The sequence below is a fragment of the Alosa sapidissima genome, chromosome 20 (assembly GCF_018492685.1).
Source record: "Alosa sapidissima isolate fAloSap1 chromosome 20, fAloSap1.pri, whole genome shotgun sequence".
Classification (NCBI taxonomy): Eukaryota; Metazoa; Chordata; class Actinopteri; order Clupeiformes; family Clupeidae; genus Alosa; species Alosa sapidissima.
The window spans coordinates 8951268-8969397 of record NC_055976.1 but is presented as its reverse complement, the minus strand read 5'-3'; the positions used below and the strand labels follow the sequence as shown (position 1 = coordinate 8969397).

The 18130-nt window shown below is 43.8% G+C and overlaps 1 protein-coding gene across 2 annotated transcripts; it reads right to left on the bottom strand.

The window, feature by feature from the left end:
- Positions 1-2963: 2963 nt before the first annotated feature.
- si:ch73-233f7.1 (uncharacterized protein LOC100537710 homolog) lies at positions 2964-9678 on the bottom strand. 2 transcript variants are annotated; one of them, XM_042075088.1, is made up of 4 exons: positions 6870-9676; positions 4635-4693; positions 4409-4524; positions 2964-4324 (listed from the first exon to the last, which is right to left on the bottom strand). In XM_042075088.1, exons 1-4 carry the CDS (start codon positions 9375-9377, stop codon positions 3945-3947), a joined length of 3063 nt encoding a protein of 1020 aa, XP_041931022.1. In that variant the 5' UTR covers positions 9378-9676; the 3' UTR covers positions 2964-3944. The 2 variants fall into 2 exon arrangements, with proteins under 2 accessions (XP_041931022.1, XP_041931023.1); XM_042075089.1 differs by lacking the exon at positions 4635-4693 and having other exon boundaries at positions 4224-4324; positions 6870-9678.
- Between the last annotated feature and the right edge of the window lie 8452 nt (positions 9679-18130).

The window sequence follows — 18130 nt, the reverse complement described above, 5'->3', positions numbered from 1 at the left end:
ACAACACAACACTGGGCCCAATTGAGGACCAAACAGTCCTGTTTTGCTGCCAAAGACAAGTTTACTTCAATGAAGACAATGGCATATGTGGGTTGCTTTTAAGAAAGCAGTCCTCCAAAATCAACAGTAAAATCATACTGGTGTGCTGTTGATTTAGTTTAGTTATGCAGGTGTGTAGTTTAAGGATTATGAAGGCAATTTTCAAAAGGTGGAGTTTCTAGGACATTACTGTAGGTACCTGGATGAATGCAACTCCATATTATCTCCTCTGCTTTATATGACAACTGTAATCATTTTCCAGTTCCTGGGAGTGTGAAGTGTGTTCATGTATTTATAGTAGCCTATATTTATGGAGACCAGACGAATCTGAGTGCATTTGATTTGATGTCAGCCAGGCTACTTTTACAGTAGACTGTGTGGATATGCCTTTTGAACTTCAGCTGAAATAGAAACCATGCGTTTCATAATGATTCGTGATGACTGAAATAAAGATTATGTCACAGAAATGAGATGTAGATACACTTTCATCCCTACCTTCACCACACTTTGAAGATTGAAATGATGTGGCTAAGAGGACAGCCTGGTGTTAAGTAAGTTGGCAGGCAGAGCTAGTCTTAAACTGAAACAAAGCCCAACATCAAACAAGATCAGCTGTGCTAGCAGAAGGTAGTCATTAAATCCTCAGTGTTGGAGAGCAGTAGTAAAAGGAGTAATAAAGGAGGAGGGTTATAGCAGGAAGGTGGCTGCCCTATCAATAGTGTTTGTGCTCATAATAGTAGCTGCAGCAGTGGCTGCAGTAGTAGTGGATCTGGGAGTGTAGAAGGTAGTTTTGCAGTGGAGCCAATTCGCCATCATAATTAACAAAAAGTAGTAAAGAGCATCACGCTGAGCAAAAGAATTATCACCATTGACCCATGCCCATCACATTTCCTGCACTAAAACTTTTAATTTTTTGGTTCATGAAGTTTAATTGCCAAAATCCAAGAATATTACCCTTACTCCTTCTTTTCTTTATATGGCAAAAGGCTGCCCTCTAGAGGCCACATGTAGTCTTTGCCTTCTCCATGTGTATCCTGACCAATCCCCCTCTGTGACATCAGAATAATGAAAACATAATTGTGTGTAATGAGTAATGATGGAGTTTTTATAGTTAAAGTCTACAGGCATAACCAACGAGGGGAAGTTGCTCATACACTGCACATGTAACAATGGGGCAGTGAAAACACTATTCTTCAATATGTAGTGTATCAGTGTGCTCCAAGTAGGTGAAAGTACAGTCAAGCTTTTACATTCAAACCATTTATGCAAGTGTAAGGCTTGTTACTACTGTATATGTAACAAAATAATTACATTGTGTGCATGAAATATATGGGACATCGAATAAGAATGCGATTTTACGGTCCCCTTTGGCCTGATCTTGGCTCTTAAGCTCAAGTCATAAAGGGAGCACACTGACAAATCTGCACATGCCCTGTAGAGAAAAAATCTCACTGTCCAAAATGGACAAGTATGGAAATGGAGTATGTTGTGCAGTTAGCCTCTGAGCAATAGGTTTCCAGTTCTATTAACTATCCTATTTACATTATTGTTAATTCAGTAGGTAGTATTGATTCTGTTATTACCTCCGGCACTTATTGGAAGTACATCTTGAAACGGCAACATATAGGCCTATATGTTATATATATTATATTCTACCAGTACTAAGTATGAAGGATGCTATAAATATGATATTAAAAGGTTCTAAAGCCTGTGTGTATACAGTATGTGCACATGCACCTCTCCTTACATGTTTTCTCACTGTTGACTGAAACATATTTAAGCATAATTATGTGTGTGTGTGTGTGTGTGTGTGTGTGTGTGTGTGAGAGAGAGAGAGAGAGAGACAAAAGGACAGCAAGGACCAGTGAAGGAAATGGTTAGAGCCGCTACTTAGTAACCCATCCGACTTACTTTACAGTCCTAATGGCAGATTTGCTGCTTGGGAAAAGAGCTAACCCAGTTAGGAGCTGACTCCAGAACAGATCTGGCCCTGATCTGGCACGAGATCACATGACCAGAGTCAGATGCTGTTTGAGGTTAAATGTCAGGGACAAGTGCATAGAATGTTCCCTATAATAATCATGTCTTTAAATACATTCGACCTGAATTGTTCCTAAACCCCTACAGCAATTATTCGCTGACTTCTCCATTGTCAAAGGGGCCATTCTTCCGCATGGTCGCAGTCTTTCAATGCATAAAGTATGAGCTTAAACAATTTGCTGCTATGCCTCTGGTTCACTGGCCAAACGGCTGGTGAACTTTAGTGTCTATGAAGTGTGTTGACACCATGGAGACCGTTTCCTCATTAATGTCCGTAATCTAAGGGGACACGCGGCACATCTAATTACCCCTCTCAATTGGCCGATACTCATCTATTGACATTCTGAACTCATTTCCCGGGGAAATTAAAAGGAAAAGGGCATCGGCGAAAGAGAGCGGCACCGCACAGATTGCGTGCAGGTGTGGCATTTTGAAGGAGCGACTTAATTCCCTGACGATTCATTCGCTTTTTCGTCGTCTTTAATTAAAATGGTATTTCCAACAAGGAGTCTCTGTTTGTTCAGTTAATGAACCCAGACAATTCTCAGCGGGCAAGAAAAGGGAATATAAGCAATCTGATTAGCATATGTTAGCATTTACAATGCACACCAGAGGAAAAGCCTTACTTACTTACACGTTCTTGTTTAGTGCTGAACCCTCTGTTCTTGCTGACTACGTCCAAAAGAGCGCAGTAAACAAATTAATGGATTGTACTTTGAGAGAAATGTAGATTCTCTTGCAACAAAAAAGAACACAAGCGTGCATCAACACCAAAACAAACAAATAAATCAAAGTAAGAACAGGCGACATCATGTAGTTGACTGGCCTATGACCTACCTCAGAATTACCATATTCATCTCGTTAGAAAAACCTTGCTAGAATCGTATCAGAAAAATAGTTTATTTTCAGAGTTGTTTGTACATGTGTTGTATGGTTGGCACATTCTTAAATGAAGTACCATGACGTCACAGGTAAACGTTTATTTTCGCAAAAACTTGCACCATGAAGAGACTGGATTTTGATGTCAGCTAGGTGGAATATTTTAGTATTTTTATCACGTTGTATAAAATCAAAAGTGATTTCCCTATTCAAAGTGATATCAAATATCAAATTTGATTATCCAGACTTTACAGTAAAAGCAACTTGGTCATCTTGATTGTCAAAACAATAACGACATATAATAATAATAATAATAATAATAATAATAATAATAATAATACACTACAGTGAGAGGTGTGACACTTTGACAATCATAAATCAGTAGCAAAACATGGAATGTTTTTTTTTTTGTTGTTTTTTTTTTCACAAGAAGATTTGACCCATGTGGATATGCTGGACATTGATTGACATTCAAATATGAGCATTAACTGAACTTGTGGAAATGTATAAGCCTCCTGCATTCAGTATCCAGGGTTGTCATGGTCTGAAACTTTGAGAAGAACACACTTTATTCGAACCCATCCAGGCGCTTCTGATACTGGCACCCACTCAGGAAATATAGGCCCAAGCTCTTTAATAACACGAAATGATAAGATAGCCTACTTGAAGATAATCTTCATATAAACTAAAGAGCACACTTGCAATTGGAACAGATGATTCTGATGTCTCTTCCACCAAGTCAGTAAGCTCAATGCCATCATCTATAAATATGATGAGACAAATACATATGTAAACCAAAACATGAAAGGTGCATATCAGAGCTGCTGAACACACATCCTCATCTCAGTGTCCACTGTGTGAAGCTCGACCACTGTCCTCACAGAGAGCTGCTGCTCTGTGTCTCTTCCAGAAGGTGGAGGAAACCCCTGCCCGTTCCCTCGTCAGTCTCTGCCCCCACCACTAGCCTGTACGTCAGCCAGACCCCACTAGTTGTTGTACAGGTCATTGTTGATGACCTCGGGTGTGGGCGTTTCATCGCGCTGCTCGTAGTGGCTGGCGTGGAAGCGCCTCTTCTTGCCGAAGGTGGAGAAGGCGTTGTGCACGTCCAGCTCGCTGGTCCGGTGGCTGGGCCGCAGCGTGCACACGGCCGAGGGCGTGCCGGGGATGTAGACGTTGTGTTGGTAGTCGGGCGGCGGGTGTGGTGGTGGGTGGGGGGACGGCTGGGTCTGCTGGAGGGTCTGCTGCTGAGGGGGGGTGTAGCGAGGAGTCCAGGCCCGCGGGGGGGCACCGACGTTGGGGGGCGACGTCCTGTACTCTGTCGTCGGATGGTGCAAGGTAGACGTAGCAGAGTGGTCAACCTTGGGACCTGTGTGGACAGAGAGAGTGCCACTTGAGTAAACCAGAAAACGGGTCAACAGCATGAAGGAGGAAGAGTTTGGCAAGCACTTACCACGCATATGGTTCCCCCAGGTCCAGTACTGGCCTGCCATCGGGCTGACAAAATTTTCTGGGTCGGTTTGCATTGCCTTGCGCATTAAAGTCCCATCCATATTGATAGAGTTGTAGCTATAAATGAGAATGAGGGCAGATCAGTCATCCATCCTTCTGTGTGCGCAGAAAACACCATATCCTAACAAGCACTGTTAGTGATTATGTGGCATGCATCTGTGCATTACCTTTTAAGTGAGGACGTTTGATTCTTTGTGAGAGGCCAGTCTGTATTTGGTTGCTTCAGCTGCAATAAGGGATAGAACTGAATCAGTAAGACGTATATCCACTACGTTTTAAAGAGCTCAACACCCACTAAAGCAACAAAATAACCTAAAGCTTAAGAGCAGCGATAAAGACTTTGACTGCCTCCCTGTGGCGAAAATTTAAATGGCATTTGCGCCTCTTTAGAGGTGGTGCTTCGCTTGGCATTTTATTTGCCTTTCAACAGTTGAGGAACATTGTGTTGGTTGTTGGTTCAGGCTTTGTGGTGTGCATGGGCGGCGGGTGGGGGCATTTATCCCCACTATAAGTCGCTGGGCATGGATTCCACGCTCTAATAATTCACTTAAGCCGTTGACAAGGAGAATGCAATGTTAGCTTATTAATAGAATTGTTATTCACACCACCTTCCGAAACCAATTAGAGTACCGCTGGGATGAAACGAGACATGATTTTAATCTTCAAAGGAAACCGCTCAGCAGCGGAAATTAATAATAAAAACGGTTAATTGTGGGGTGGAATCGATTTATTTTAAGTTTTGCATGATTGCAGAATAGCCTACAATGAGACGATTCTAAGCAGCGGTTCTTGTGGATTAAAATAAACTTTGTTTTGCTTCTTTATGAACCCTGAAAATGTTTTCAGCAGTCTCAGTTGAACAAAACTAACTATTCAGTTTGCTATTTTAAGACTAGGCTATACTGAATTTAATTAGAAGGTCTTTACAGCCAGCCATTCAATGTGTTCATTCATGTTGACTACTTATGCAAGGTTTAATAGCCATTATTTTACCAGTTGTCAGTTTGCAGGGGCTAGTTGAAGGTTCGACTAATCTAAACTGATTGAAATATCCATTTTTATATATAAATTAAGAAAATGATATAGACTGTGCAAGTGAACGGTCTAATTAACAGGCGAAGCTGTCCAATTTCACCTCTATGAAACAGTTAGCAGTAATTTACATTTTACGGTCTGATACTTCCATCTAGTGGATTCCACAAGCACAAACCACATAGATTGCCTGCCTGTCTGTCTCTCTCTCTCTCTCTCTCTCTCTCTCTCTCTCTCTCTCTCTCTCTCATACACACGCACACACAAACATCCTCTCTCTCGCTTTCTTCCCACCGTCACCCCCTCTTTCAAGCGTAAGGCGTCCTCCTTCACTCTCCTCCTCACATTCCGTAAGGACAACGCAGACGCATCTACAGTCGCGACACGTCCCAGCCGGCTCCTGCGCTCCCCCTTAAACGCTCCAACTCCCATTTTTCATCCATTATAGACTGATCCAGCCCGCGTTCGCGCACTATTGTACGTCGGATAATGGCTCTCTGTTGTGTGCCTGTCCTTGTGTGTGTGTGCGTGTATGAGTGTGTGTACATATGTCCTTGAGGTTTAGTTAGCGAGTGCTCCCATTACCTGAAAGACTTATAGTAATCGAAATACCAGTTGGAAATGTTATCAGTACATCGTACATATAATATTCTCTAGAATGTTTATTTGAGAATAAATATGCTTACAGAGATTTTTTTCATTATTATTATTTTGAACTCTAACCAATATATTTCATTGAAGAACAATACTATAACATAGTCTACGACCTACAAGTGTTTTATGATATTTTCTTGCAATGTGCCCTTGTAAGCTATAATGAGGTTATTTATAGTTAAGTAATTGACGCGTATTAGAAACAATATATAGTCTATTTAACATTTTGAACAAACTGGCATCTGTGTGCATGCTGTTATTCAAAGCTTAACTGAATGACACTCGTTGTCCTTCATTTCACAGACCTCAGTTCAAACTGAAGCTGTTGGTTGTGAAGCGAGTGGCGTGTCAGACTCGATCTAGCGTAAAAGTGCTAGCCCACAAGACACACAGTCGCAATTGATCGACTTGCGAGTTTTGATGAGCTATTCATAGACTTGAAACTAATTAGTTCGAACTTCCACCAGGACTATAAGGTGCAAGAGCGTGTCATTTCGACATGAAGGAACAGGCTCACATTGAATGTTATATACACAGTAATTAGTGTCATATACACTATAATTAAGCTAATATAAGCTTCTGAGAACAGCATTAATAACGCGTAACAAACCATTAAACACATTTTAATAAACCACATGTATTGACATAAATGATATGATATGATGACCTTAGCTAATCATAAATAGGACGCAAAACGACAAAATGTTCTCTCTTACCTCACTGGGAGTAGTTGCTCCATTATTCCGGTTTTGCGCGTTCCATCCAAGCGTATCAGCACCCTTTGGATTGGCATTGTTCCTTGGCGTTTCGGGACTACACGGCTTCAGGAACATGAAGTCGCTTTTGGCCGATTCTGGTGTCAGACAAACCTTGTAGCAGTACGCTTGAGACAGTGTGTTCGTGCTGTTCACCTCCATACAGTTCGTGGGCACTTTGGCGCCTGTGGAGATCTGTAGATTTAAGTTGGATTTTTTGAACACTTCAGTCGGAGGTTCTGGCTCTATACCACAACAGGCGGCTCCGACTGTGGATAGACCGAAGCCGTTGAGCGCGTCGCGATCTTTGTAGCATTTGACAGAGGCGAGCACAATGATTGCTATGAGGAAGATGAGCGAAATGGTGCTCAGTGACACGATTAGGTAAAGGGCGAGATTGGACGGAGGCTGCTGGTTTAGAGTGAGGTCGCCGAAATCTGACAGGGATTCCGGCACGTTGTCCACCACTGACAGAATGATGGAGACGGTGGCCGAAAGGGGCGGCTGACCGTTGTCCTTGACCAGGATGACAAGTCGCTGCCTGGTGGCATCTTTTTCAACGAAGCGGCGAATTGTCCTGATCTCACCCGTGTAAAGGGCAACGCTGAAAAGCCCAGGATCAGTCGCCTGGAGCACTTGGTAAGACAAGCGCGAGTTTTGCCCGGCGTCAGCGTCTATTGCCGTGATTTTAGCGACTAGGTAACCAGCATCCACTGACCTGGGGACCATCTCTGTCGCAACCGTGCCGTTTTTTGGCAGTGGCGAAATGATGACCGGTGCGTTGTCATTTTGATCCAAAACGAATACATTCACAGTTACGTTGCTTCGCAGTGGCGGAAAGCCAGCGTCCTGTGCTTGAACTCTAATCTGAAAGTTTCGGAGCTGTTCGTAGTCGAAGGAGCGCAGCGCGTAAATGTTTCCGTTATCCGAATTAATGGAGACGTAAGTGGACACTGGCATGCCCTGTATCTGACCCTCCAGAATGGAATAAGACAGATAGGCGTTCTGATTGGAGTCGGGATCGAAGGCAGTCACCGAGCAAATGGAAGCGCCAGGGGCATTGTTCTCGGTTACATAGACAGTGTAGGACGGCTGAACAAAGCGCGGCGGGTTGTCATTAATATCAGACACAGTAACAAGGATGTTTTTTTTGGTTGAAAGTGGCGGCGAGCCCAAGTCTTTCGCGGTCAGCGTAATGTTGTACTCTGCCACGTTCTCGCGGTCAAGAAACTCACTAGTCACCAAAGTGTAGTAATTCTTAAACGATGAGTGGAGCTGAAATGGGACGTTTCCTGGAATTTCGCAGTCCACATTTCCGTTCTCGCCCGAGTCTCGGTCCATCACGCTGATAACGGCGATCACAGTCCCCGGTGGCGCGTCTTCCTGAACAGGTGTAGACACGGAGGTCAGGATGACCTCGGGTGCGTTGTCGTTTACGTCCATAATATCTACCAGCACTTTGCAGTGCACAGCTACGGCAGAGGGACCCTTGTCTTTGGCTTGCACGTATAACTCATATACGCTTGCTTTTTCATAATCCACAATCCCTTTTACTCTGATTTCTCCTGTGTAGGAATCCACGTTAAACAATTCGCGCACTTTTAACGGTGCGTGCCCGCTGAAAGAGTACGAAATCTCGCCATTGGGACCCTCGTCGAGATCTGTGGCGTTAAGTTTGAGCACGAGTGTGCCTCTTGGAGCATTTTCAATAAGGCTGACTCGATAGACAGACCGGTCGAACACAGGGACATTGTCATTTGCATCCAGCACCGTAACTGTGATTTTTGCTGTTCCCGAGCGTTCGGGAGACCCTCCGTCCACAGCTGTCAGCACCATTTCGTGCGCCTTCTTTTGCTCTCGGTCCAGCGGCGTCTCTAACACGAGCTCCGCGAACTTACTGCCATCATTGCGCGTCTGAATATCCAAGGCAAAGTGCTCGTTCGCGCTGAGTTGGTATGAGCGGAGAGAGTTGGTGCCGACGTCCAAATCTTGCGCGCTCTCCAGTGGAAAGCGAGAGCCCGGCGCCGCTGACTCCGTGATCTCCAGATTGAATTCGCTCCACGGGAAACTAGGAGCGTTGTCGTTCACATCCAAAATTTCCACCTCTACACGGTAGAGCTCCAGTGGGTTCTCGATGACGACTTGCAAGTGCAAAAAACAAGTTGGACTTTGCTCACACAGTTCCTCGCGATCAATCTTTTCATTTACAAACAAAATACCGTTTTCTAAATTCACCTCTAAGTATTGTTTCTTGGCGCCTGATACTATCCGGAACCGACGTGCTGACAGTTTCGCTACGTCTAAGCCTAAGTCCTCTGCAATATTTCCGACGAATGCCCCGTGTTCTAGCTCTTCTGGAATTGAGTAGCGCATTTGCGCAAAAACCAAGTCCATTGCGCCCGTACACAGAAACAGGCAAAGCGCGTGTCTCACTAATGTCCATTGTGTCCTCGAGGATCTCCGGTCCATATCAGCGACTCCAGTGCACAAATTGAATCCTCAGTAGCGCAAAAGGCGCAAAGATAAATGCCTCATCTCCATGGTTAGTTTTGTAAAGTCTGTCCAGTGTTTAAGGGAAAGGAATTACGAAAGCATTACTAAATACGGCGCAACTATTTATATAAAAAAACAAAGCCGCATAATGGCAACTTTGTGAAAGCTCAAATGGAATGAAAGCGCTCTCTGTTGTGCTCCCCGCGTGGAGCAGCAGCGGTGTGTGAGCGGGGAGAGCTCGCGCTTTGATTTTCCAGTGTATTAGACATTATGAGGAGCTGTGGGAGGCGGGGGTGTCTTCGTGCAGCTTCGTATTGGTGGAAGGCGACATGAGTTCTGACTATAATTGCTGTACTGACACTTTTAACCCATGCATTGCTTAGTCTTTTTCACCGCGGGAAATGCAAGCAGACCGAGACTGACAGCTAATGTGATGACAAATTCGAATTAATGAGAAATTATATTTCTTCAAAGACTCCCTCTACTTGAATTGAGATAGGCCCTTTTAATTTCATGCTTATTTCTGTTTCTAAACGTGGTGACTCCAAGCTATTTAAAACAGTTTTTGGCGCTTGTAACACACCCTAGATACAACTGGGAAGACAAGATCACCAAGTAAATATTTGTGTGAGAAACAACTTCGAGCAGATGTTGAGCAACGCAGTGGATTTAACAGATTATGTCCTCGAAGTTATTGTTTTGATCAGACAAAAGGCCTGAAATATGTGTCAAGACAAAGTAACACATGTTTGTGCAAGTGTAATCTGTATTTTCTGGGATAATCCAAGTAATTCCGACTATAAAACCACTTATACCCCGAGCACATCCCCCATGCATATTCAGCGAAGACCGTCCTCAGAAGGGCATTCCAATTACGACTGTGAGCTGGTGGGCAAATAGCAGCACATGCACACTCACCCCATCCAACACACACACACACACACAGATAGAGAGAGAGAGAGAGAGAGAGAGAGTGTGTGTGTGTGTGTGTGTGTGTGTGTGTGTGTGTGTATGTATGTGTGTGTGTGTGTGCTGTGCCTTCCAACACATGCCTCTCAGGGCCTTGAGAAGTTTGTCACACCCAAGGCGCCCTTCTTGGTCTCTGCTGTCACCCCTTTCACCCACTCCTGTCCCTTCAGTGAAACTACTGACAAAAAGTCCGCAGGTTTAAGTGACCAGAAAACATAATCAGTTCGCAGACTTAACCTTAAGCAGATGGTTAAGCTTCTGCAGAAAATGATTACATTTCTAAAACAGGCGTTGCACGGGTTCCCTCTCTTCTTTTTAATTAACGGACTGGAGGGGATTAGCGCTCGCCTATCCGGGATCAGCCGTTTCCCGACAGAAGAATACAAATGTTTTCTGATAAATAATCCCACAGCTCTCTGCGGCCGCTCCGCCAAGGTCCCTGGTGCCCGTTACATTGAGATGCATTACGTGCGGATTTAAACCATTCTCAGCCTCTTGGCCGATAGTCCATGGATTGGGCAACATCATTTCTGTTAACAAGTTACTCGAGTGCAGTCCACAGGCCTAAATGAAGGTCAGGGTAGAAAGAGGTAAATAAGGAGCAAATCACCTGAAACTTTAAAAAGTTTATCTGAAAAAGTTTATCTGAAACTTTGTTTTCTACACCCCCTACTTTGGGAAAATGCAGGGCTCCATCTTGTCTTGTTAAAACACAATCATTCACCCCAAAGTAGACATCACACCGGTTGCTCACTGTGTTGGCTAATTATTTACCGTTTAATTAAAGCAGCGAGGGAAACAAAAAGTTCACCCCATTCTCGATGTGTTCTCTTCATTCCAAAAATGATCACAGAGCGCCATCTTCTGGATGTGAACACCAGAACCCTTCACCTCTCCTGCTGTAAATTGCAATGCCAAAACGACTATTTCATAATATGAAGACCCACAGCTAATTTTTAACCAAACGTAATTTGCTGGCTGGGTGGCATTTTATTTCTACATCACGTTACTGTCATATGAACATGGCATGTGGATTTAGGAGGACGACCACTTGGCCATTTAAAACGAAAGTAGCAGCCCCTACTCCATTAATACAAAGAGTAGGGAGCATGCATTTTGTAAAGTAATTATAAGAAAAGATCACTAATGCAGTAATTTCGGTTTCCGAATACAGGTGAAAGACTTTCCATTTTGGTTGCAGCCGGAATCAAAACGCTGGACAGCGCCCGAGGTTCGAACCCGCAGCCTGCAGACCGATAGGTTGGGCTCTTTAGGGAGAAGTAACCTCTGAGCTAGCCAGTGCCATATCTTGCATGTGGTAAAATTACATTTATCATTGACATAGGCGTATACAACTAGCCTACGCCTACGTGTTTACAGTGGGTAGTCTATCTTAATATTAGACCTTTGTGGCCCTGCTTTTATGTTGTTGCCAACTAGTGTTAAACGAGTTTTCACATAACATCAGTATTTGTATCGCCATCACATTCAACAATATATCACCAATACATCATTGTTTTTCATCTGAATATTGGGAAAGACTATTTTCTCAATCATAGGCCTACCTTACATTTTCAGAATGCTTGCCTTCGAAATCAAAACGCTAGACAGTGTCCACGGTTTAAACCGGCGGCCTGCAGACTAACATCATGTAGCCTATGCTATTCGTAGAACCGAACTAACCCTTGAGTTAGCCAACTCCATATCTTACAGGAGGAACGATTGCATGTATCATTGACAAAGCCTACCTTACGTAACTGGCCTTCGCCTATGTGTTTAGAGTGTGTTAGTTGGTATTGGTTTGTATCCAAAAGTTGATGGCAACCGATGTGAGGCTACGAGTTCTCACATGACCTCGGTGTTTGTAAACCGAAAACTCAAAAAGTAGTTTAAGTATGCGCGACATCATTGAATAACTATAGCCTACTTCCATGCATGGTCTTTGTGCGCCATCTACTGGCAGTTCAAAGGTACTGTAACAGAGCGTTGGAATAAGCCCCCTGAAAATACCATGGACATATGAAAACATTTCCATCCATCAGAAATATTGCTGGAAGAGACCCAAGAAATGTTGGGCTAAACACACACATACACTTCCCATTTGGAACGAATGTAGCAGCCTATCGATAGCCCTACTCCATGACTAGGAAGCATGATTATTTTTAAAACGAATTACATAAAAAGAACAGTGTACATTATTGCACTGTAATCATTTTGGTTTCAAAATATTGTTGAAAGATTTTCCATTTTGGTTAATTACAAAAAACAAACTGCAGCAGAAATCAAAACGCTAGACAGCGCCCGAGGTTTGAACCCGCGATCTGCATGCAGACCGATAGATTAGTCAGTTGCCGAGAAGTAACCCCTGAGCTAGCCAACGCCGCTCAATGTCAATGGTACGACGGCATTTATGATTGACATACACTACGTCATTTGCCTGGTGAACACGCCTATGTGTCTATCTTCATAGGGTGTTCGTTGGTTCTGGTTTGTTACGAGTTCACACATGACCTTGTTATTTGTAACACTATTACATTCAACAATAAATCAACAATACATTATTGTTTTTTTTTTGTCTGAGTATTGGGGAAGAATATTTTCACAAGGCTACCTTATTTTTCTGAATTCTTCCTAGACAGCGCGCGAGGTTTGAATTCGCACAGACAGGTTAAGATTAACCCCGAGCTAGCTAATGCCAACATTTACCAAAGGCAGGAAAGCAGTTCTAACGTTAGCCGCACGTTGTTTAATGTCAGAAAAGGTGACTAGTCTACAATCCGGAAGTTTAGTTTACCTCATATAGTTGAACATAGCCTTTAAATTGCCAGAGTAGCCTAGCAATAGCGTGGACAGATACCCTGTGAAAACAGTTCACCTCTGTCCATCCCAACATTCTAAAAAAAAAAGTTTAATAGTTCTAGTGTACCACTATAAGCACTTTTCTGAATCTAACTGCAGACAACACAAGTTAATAAGCGCCATTATAGCGCCACAATATTCTATGGTCATTCTACGCCATCTACTGGCAAGGTATTGTCACAGGGGGTTCAGCCCCCTGGAAATGTCATGGGCAGATGAAAATGTTGCTATGAAAGACCCACGGAATTTTGGGCTAAACACGCACACGCACATGCACACGCACACACACACACTCCTTCCTGTCTGTCCCACGTTGCCATAAAGTATACTAATCTTGATATTTTCCCAATGATATGACCACTGAGAAGGATGAGGCAATAGGCCTACTCCAAGATCAGTTTTGAGAGGATGTGGTGGATAAGATTTCTAACCACCAGACGTTGGCCACGGATTTTCAGAATGCCCAGAGTCTCTTTTGAAATAGTGTGTTGTGTAGGCTTATAGCACCATGCAATATTAGCCAAAATGAATCAAATGATTTGAACTGTGTTCATTGTGGTCACTGGTACACGCTGTAAAGGATAGGACTAAAGGACTCATATTGCCACTTATTCAGCTATACTGTTATTTCTTCTGCTCTTCTGGTTAGATGCAGACCACATTTTACTTTCTTCACTTTGTACTACACACATTGACAAAGTTCTAACCTATCATCTAACCTATTCAGTTTAACTTCATATATGGTATGTTTTCATCACATAAACGCTTAATTGATGCGAAATAGGGACAAAAAGGGAAATGCTCCTACCTGTGACAGCAATACCAGGTGTACAGGGAATGCATGGGCAATCTCAGAAAATCCATTCTCCGCATTTTAAAGTCAGTGTAGCATCAACATGAGTTTGACATTGTTTTTAAGGTAAAATAACAACATTTTTAACTAAATTAATTTACACCTACTTTAAATTCACTGAGGTGTGACTTAATATTTCTTTGGCTTTTGTTTATGGAAGTGTCTATTCACTCTTTTTTATTCACCTGTTCTCCCTGAAACAAGTCTCTCTGGATTGATGAGATCTGCTAGCGTGGCTCTGTTAGGGTTCAGATGGAATTGATTTCATGACAGGGTTACATGTGAGAAGTAGATCAACTGCTGAGGTCATTTCAGAGGCAACAAATAAAAGTCTGACCGACTGTTAATCTACGAAATAAAAATTACAACACTGTGATCACTTTTAAAGTATGTCATGGTGAAGGACTTTGAATCTCTCTCTTCCTCATTAAATTGATGGTGTGAGGCTTCTTTTTTAGGGCTGGGTAGAAGAGCATTCACAATGTTTGGAATAATGATTTTACTTTGCCTTGGATAGATAGGCAGATAGTTATTTTTTTAATATAACTAACAAACGCAACTTACCATCACATAATAGCATCTCGATGCTTTTATTTAATGTAGCCAACAGGGGGCGACAGAGACCATGTGATCAGCTGATACACAAGTTTTCCATTTGAGCCAGTAGTCGATGGACTAACACAGCAATCAGCCAGTCTTGGTTTGTCCAAACATGAAGGAAGTCCGATGATACCAGAAATATGAGACTACTGAAATGATGTCCAGAGTCGGACACCATCCTCATCACAACACTAGGAGCATTTACATGCACACCAATACAGATATGGTTTTGCTAATGTAACATTCACAGTAGCTGAACATTAATTTTCCTTTCTTTTGAAGATTACTAATCTATTTGACTATTTATTTTGTTTAATTTGTTTTTAATTCCATCAGCCTCTTCAAGGTGACCTGTAAAGGGGAATGCAAGGCAAATTCATGTGCGGTGGAGACTTCTCAACCTTGCTAACTGTTCATGCCTCTGTGTGTGTGTGTGTGTGTGTGTGTGTGTGTGTGCGCGCACATGCATGCATGTGTGCGTCAGTGTGTGTGTGTGTGTGTGTCTGCGTGTGTGTGTGTGGCCAGGCGTGTGCATGAACAGTCTCTGTGGGGGGATAACCTCTGATTGCTGCAGCAGATGTGAGGGAGAGAAGGGGAGAGAGGTTTGGTGTGTGTGTGTGTGTGTGTGTGTGTGTGTGTGTGTGTGTGTGTGTGTGTGTGTGTGTGTGTGACGGCCCATGCAGAGTACAAGAGAAGGAGGGAGACACGAAAGAAGGATGAGAAAGAGGAGGAAAGAAACACTCTTTCAGTGTTCACTACTGCGATGCATAGACTGTGAACACATGAACTGAACTGAGACAGAGTATGTGTCACCCTATTTTCAACTGGAAGATGAAAGGATGAGAAATAATGAAAACAGAGAGAGAGAGAGAAAGAGAGAGAGAGAGAGAGAGAGAGGGAATAAAATAATAGTAGTTATGAGTGAAGGAAAGGGCAAGTGATGGGGAGAGGTAGAGTGATGTACTTGGGAGGGTGGCTTCATATACAGGTAGAGTGTGTGTGTGTGTGTGTGTGTGTGTGTGTGTGTGTGTGTGTGTGTGTGTGTGTGTGTGTGTGTGTGTGTGTGTGTGTGTGTGTGTGTGTGTGTGTGTGTGTGTGTGTGTGTGTGTGTGTGTGTGTGTGTGTGTGTGTGTGTGCTGCGCTCAGGGCTGGGAACATGAGAGGGAGAGACAGGGAGAGAGAGTTCCACTCACTTTGCTTTCCAGTTCAACCTCTCAAACAGATCTGAGTCTGACCCCTTTTACCCAGTGCAGTGTGTCACCACCATATCAATCACCACACACACACGCACACACACTGACACAGTCAGAGTGAGAGAGAGATAGAGAGAGAGAGAAGCAAAGAGGAAGAAAGAGAGATGAGGGTAGGGGAAGTGTGTGTGTGTGTGTTTGTGTGTGTGTTTGTGTGTGTGTGTGTGTGTGTGTGTGTGTGTGTGTGTGTGTGTGCTAAGGGGAATGCTCCCCTTAGCACACACACACAAACACACACACAAACTGCAGAAAACTGCAAAGCTGACTGACGAGGAGCAATGAAGAGAGACAAGGAGAGCATTAGAGACTACAGGAGGAACGGTGAGACAGACCCAAGAACCACAGGGAACCAGAACCAGAGGGAACCAGAACTAGAGAGAACTAGAGCTAGAGGGGACCAGAAGAACCAGAGGGAACTATAACTAGAGAGAACTAGAACTAGAGGGGGCCAGAACTAGAGAGGACTAGAAGAACCAGAGGGAACTAGAACTAGAGGGGACCAGAAGAACCAGAGGGAAATAGAACTAGAGGGGACCATCAGAGGGGGCACCAGGTATTGCTAGATGGAGTGTAAGAGTAGCCCTCTGGGTGGGTGAGAGGAAAACTTGAGGCACACCGATAGAAAAGTGGAGCGATAAAAGGAGCACCCAAGAGAGAAAGAGAGGGGGGGTAGAGAAAGTAGAGTAAAAGAAAGAGAAGAGGGAGAGAAGAGAGGAGACAAGAGGAGAGGCTTCTTGCACATGTTGCTCAGCTGTGTAAACTGCAGTGCGCGGCTGCGTCTCGGGTTGCCTGTGAAAAAGGGCAGATATTTATAGGAGACTGGCAGAGGCTCGCCGCTCTGGGCTGCGCTGTCACACACCCGCTAATATTATTATTATTACTGAACACTCGCAAAAATGGAAAATGGCAGCAACATGAGAGCCCTAGAGAGAAAGAGAGAGAGAGAATGTCTGTGTGTGTGTGTGCACATGTGTGTGTGTGTACCTTGTGGAGAGAGGTAGAGAGATTGAGTACTTCCCAAAGTGTGTGTGAGAGTGGGATAGAAAGTGAGAGAGTATGTCAGGGTTTGTGTTTGTGTGTGTGTGCATGTGTGTGTGAGAGAGGGAGAGTAAGTGAGAGTGTTTTTTGAGAGTGTGTATGCATGGCAAAGGAGAGCGAGAGAGAGAAAACTCAAATATGTAAGAGTATATATAAATATGAGATTCAGAGAGAGAGAGAGAAAGAAAGAGACACCAAAGAGCCCTAGTGTGAGAAGTGAAGGAGGGACCGACAGCAGGAGACAGAGAACGAAGGAGGGGTGAGAGAAAGAGGGGAGAGAGGGAGAAGACCGAAGAAACAGAAAAATGGACCAGAGCTGGCGAGAGTAACGGGCTGTAACATGATCTACTGAACTTATTAGTGCTGTCAAAGGGAGAGAGAGGGAGACATGACAAGAAAGAGAGAAAGCGAGGGAGGAAAAGAAAGAAAGAGGGGAACGTCAAGAGAGAGAGAGAGGGAGAGGGGTGGAGGGGTGTGAAACAGACACAGACATGAGCACATATTCCAACACAAGATTAGAAAATTCCCGCAAGTTACGGAGACGTGTCGAAACAGCCCACTTGTGCGCACACACTCCTCCCCACACGCACACACACACACTCACACACACATGGCTGTACATACACACACACACACACACACACACACACACACACACACACACACACACACACACACACACACACACACACACACCACATATACACTTGGGGAAAGGAAATTCCAGCAGTAACAGGTGGGTGGAGTCACTCAGATCAATCAGCGGGCTTTGATCTCCCTGAGGGCCCCATTTATTAATCTTCCTCTGCAGCATATCCACAGCTAATAGATCACAAACACACGCATGAGCTCACAGATAGGGACTTAGCAGATTTGGAACATCTCGCAACGCTACCCTTAATATCAAACAGCCATCTGAGGGGACATCCAGCAACAGTCTGGGCCTCATTAATATCCTAACAATAATCTGACTTGTAGCCAGAACATTCAGGCCTTACTAGCTGCCACACACCATGACAGTTTAAAAACCCCTGCCATGGTATCTGAGGTCACTCACTGCGCCTTTAATTCGCAGAACTGTGAGTTTCACGTGACGTTTGTGAGGGATGGGATGCAGTCCCCCTCGGGGCAAAAAGGGCTTTTCATCAAGTGTCCATCCA

Excerpts from the sequence above, each read along its gene's own strand:
- si:ch73-233f7.1 (XM_042075088.1), bottom strand. The coding sequence starts at position 9,377 with ATGGACCGGAGATCCTCGAGGACACAATGGACATTAGTGAGACACGCG. Across the intron at positions 4,525-4,634 it reads CAAACGTCCTCACTTAAAAG|CTACAACTCTATCAATATGG; the intron begins GTAATGCACAGA and ends TCTCATTTATAG. Across the intron at positions 4,325-4,408 it reads CTGGGGGAACCATATGCGTG|GTCCCAAGGTTGACCACTCT; the intron begins GTAAGTGCTTGC and ends CTGTCCACACAG.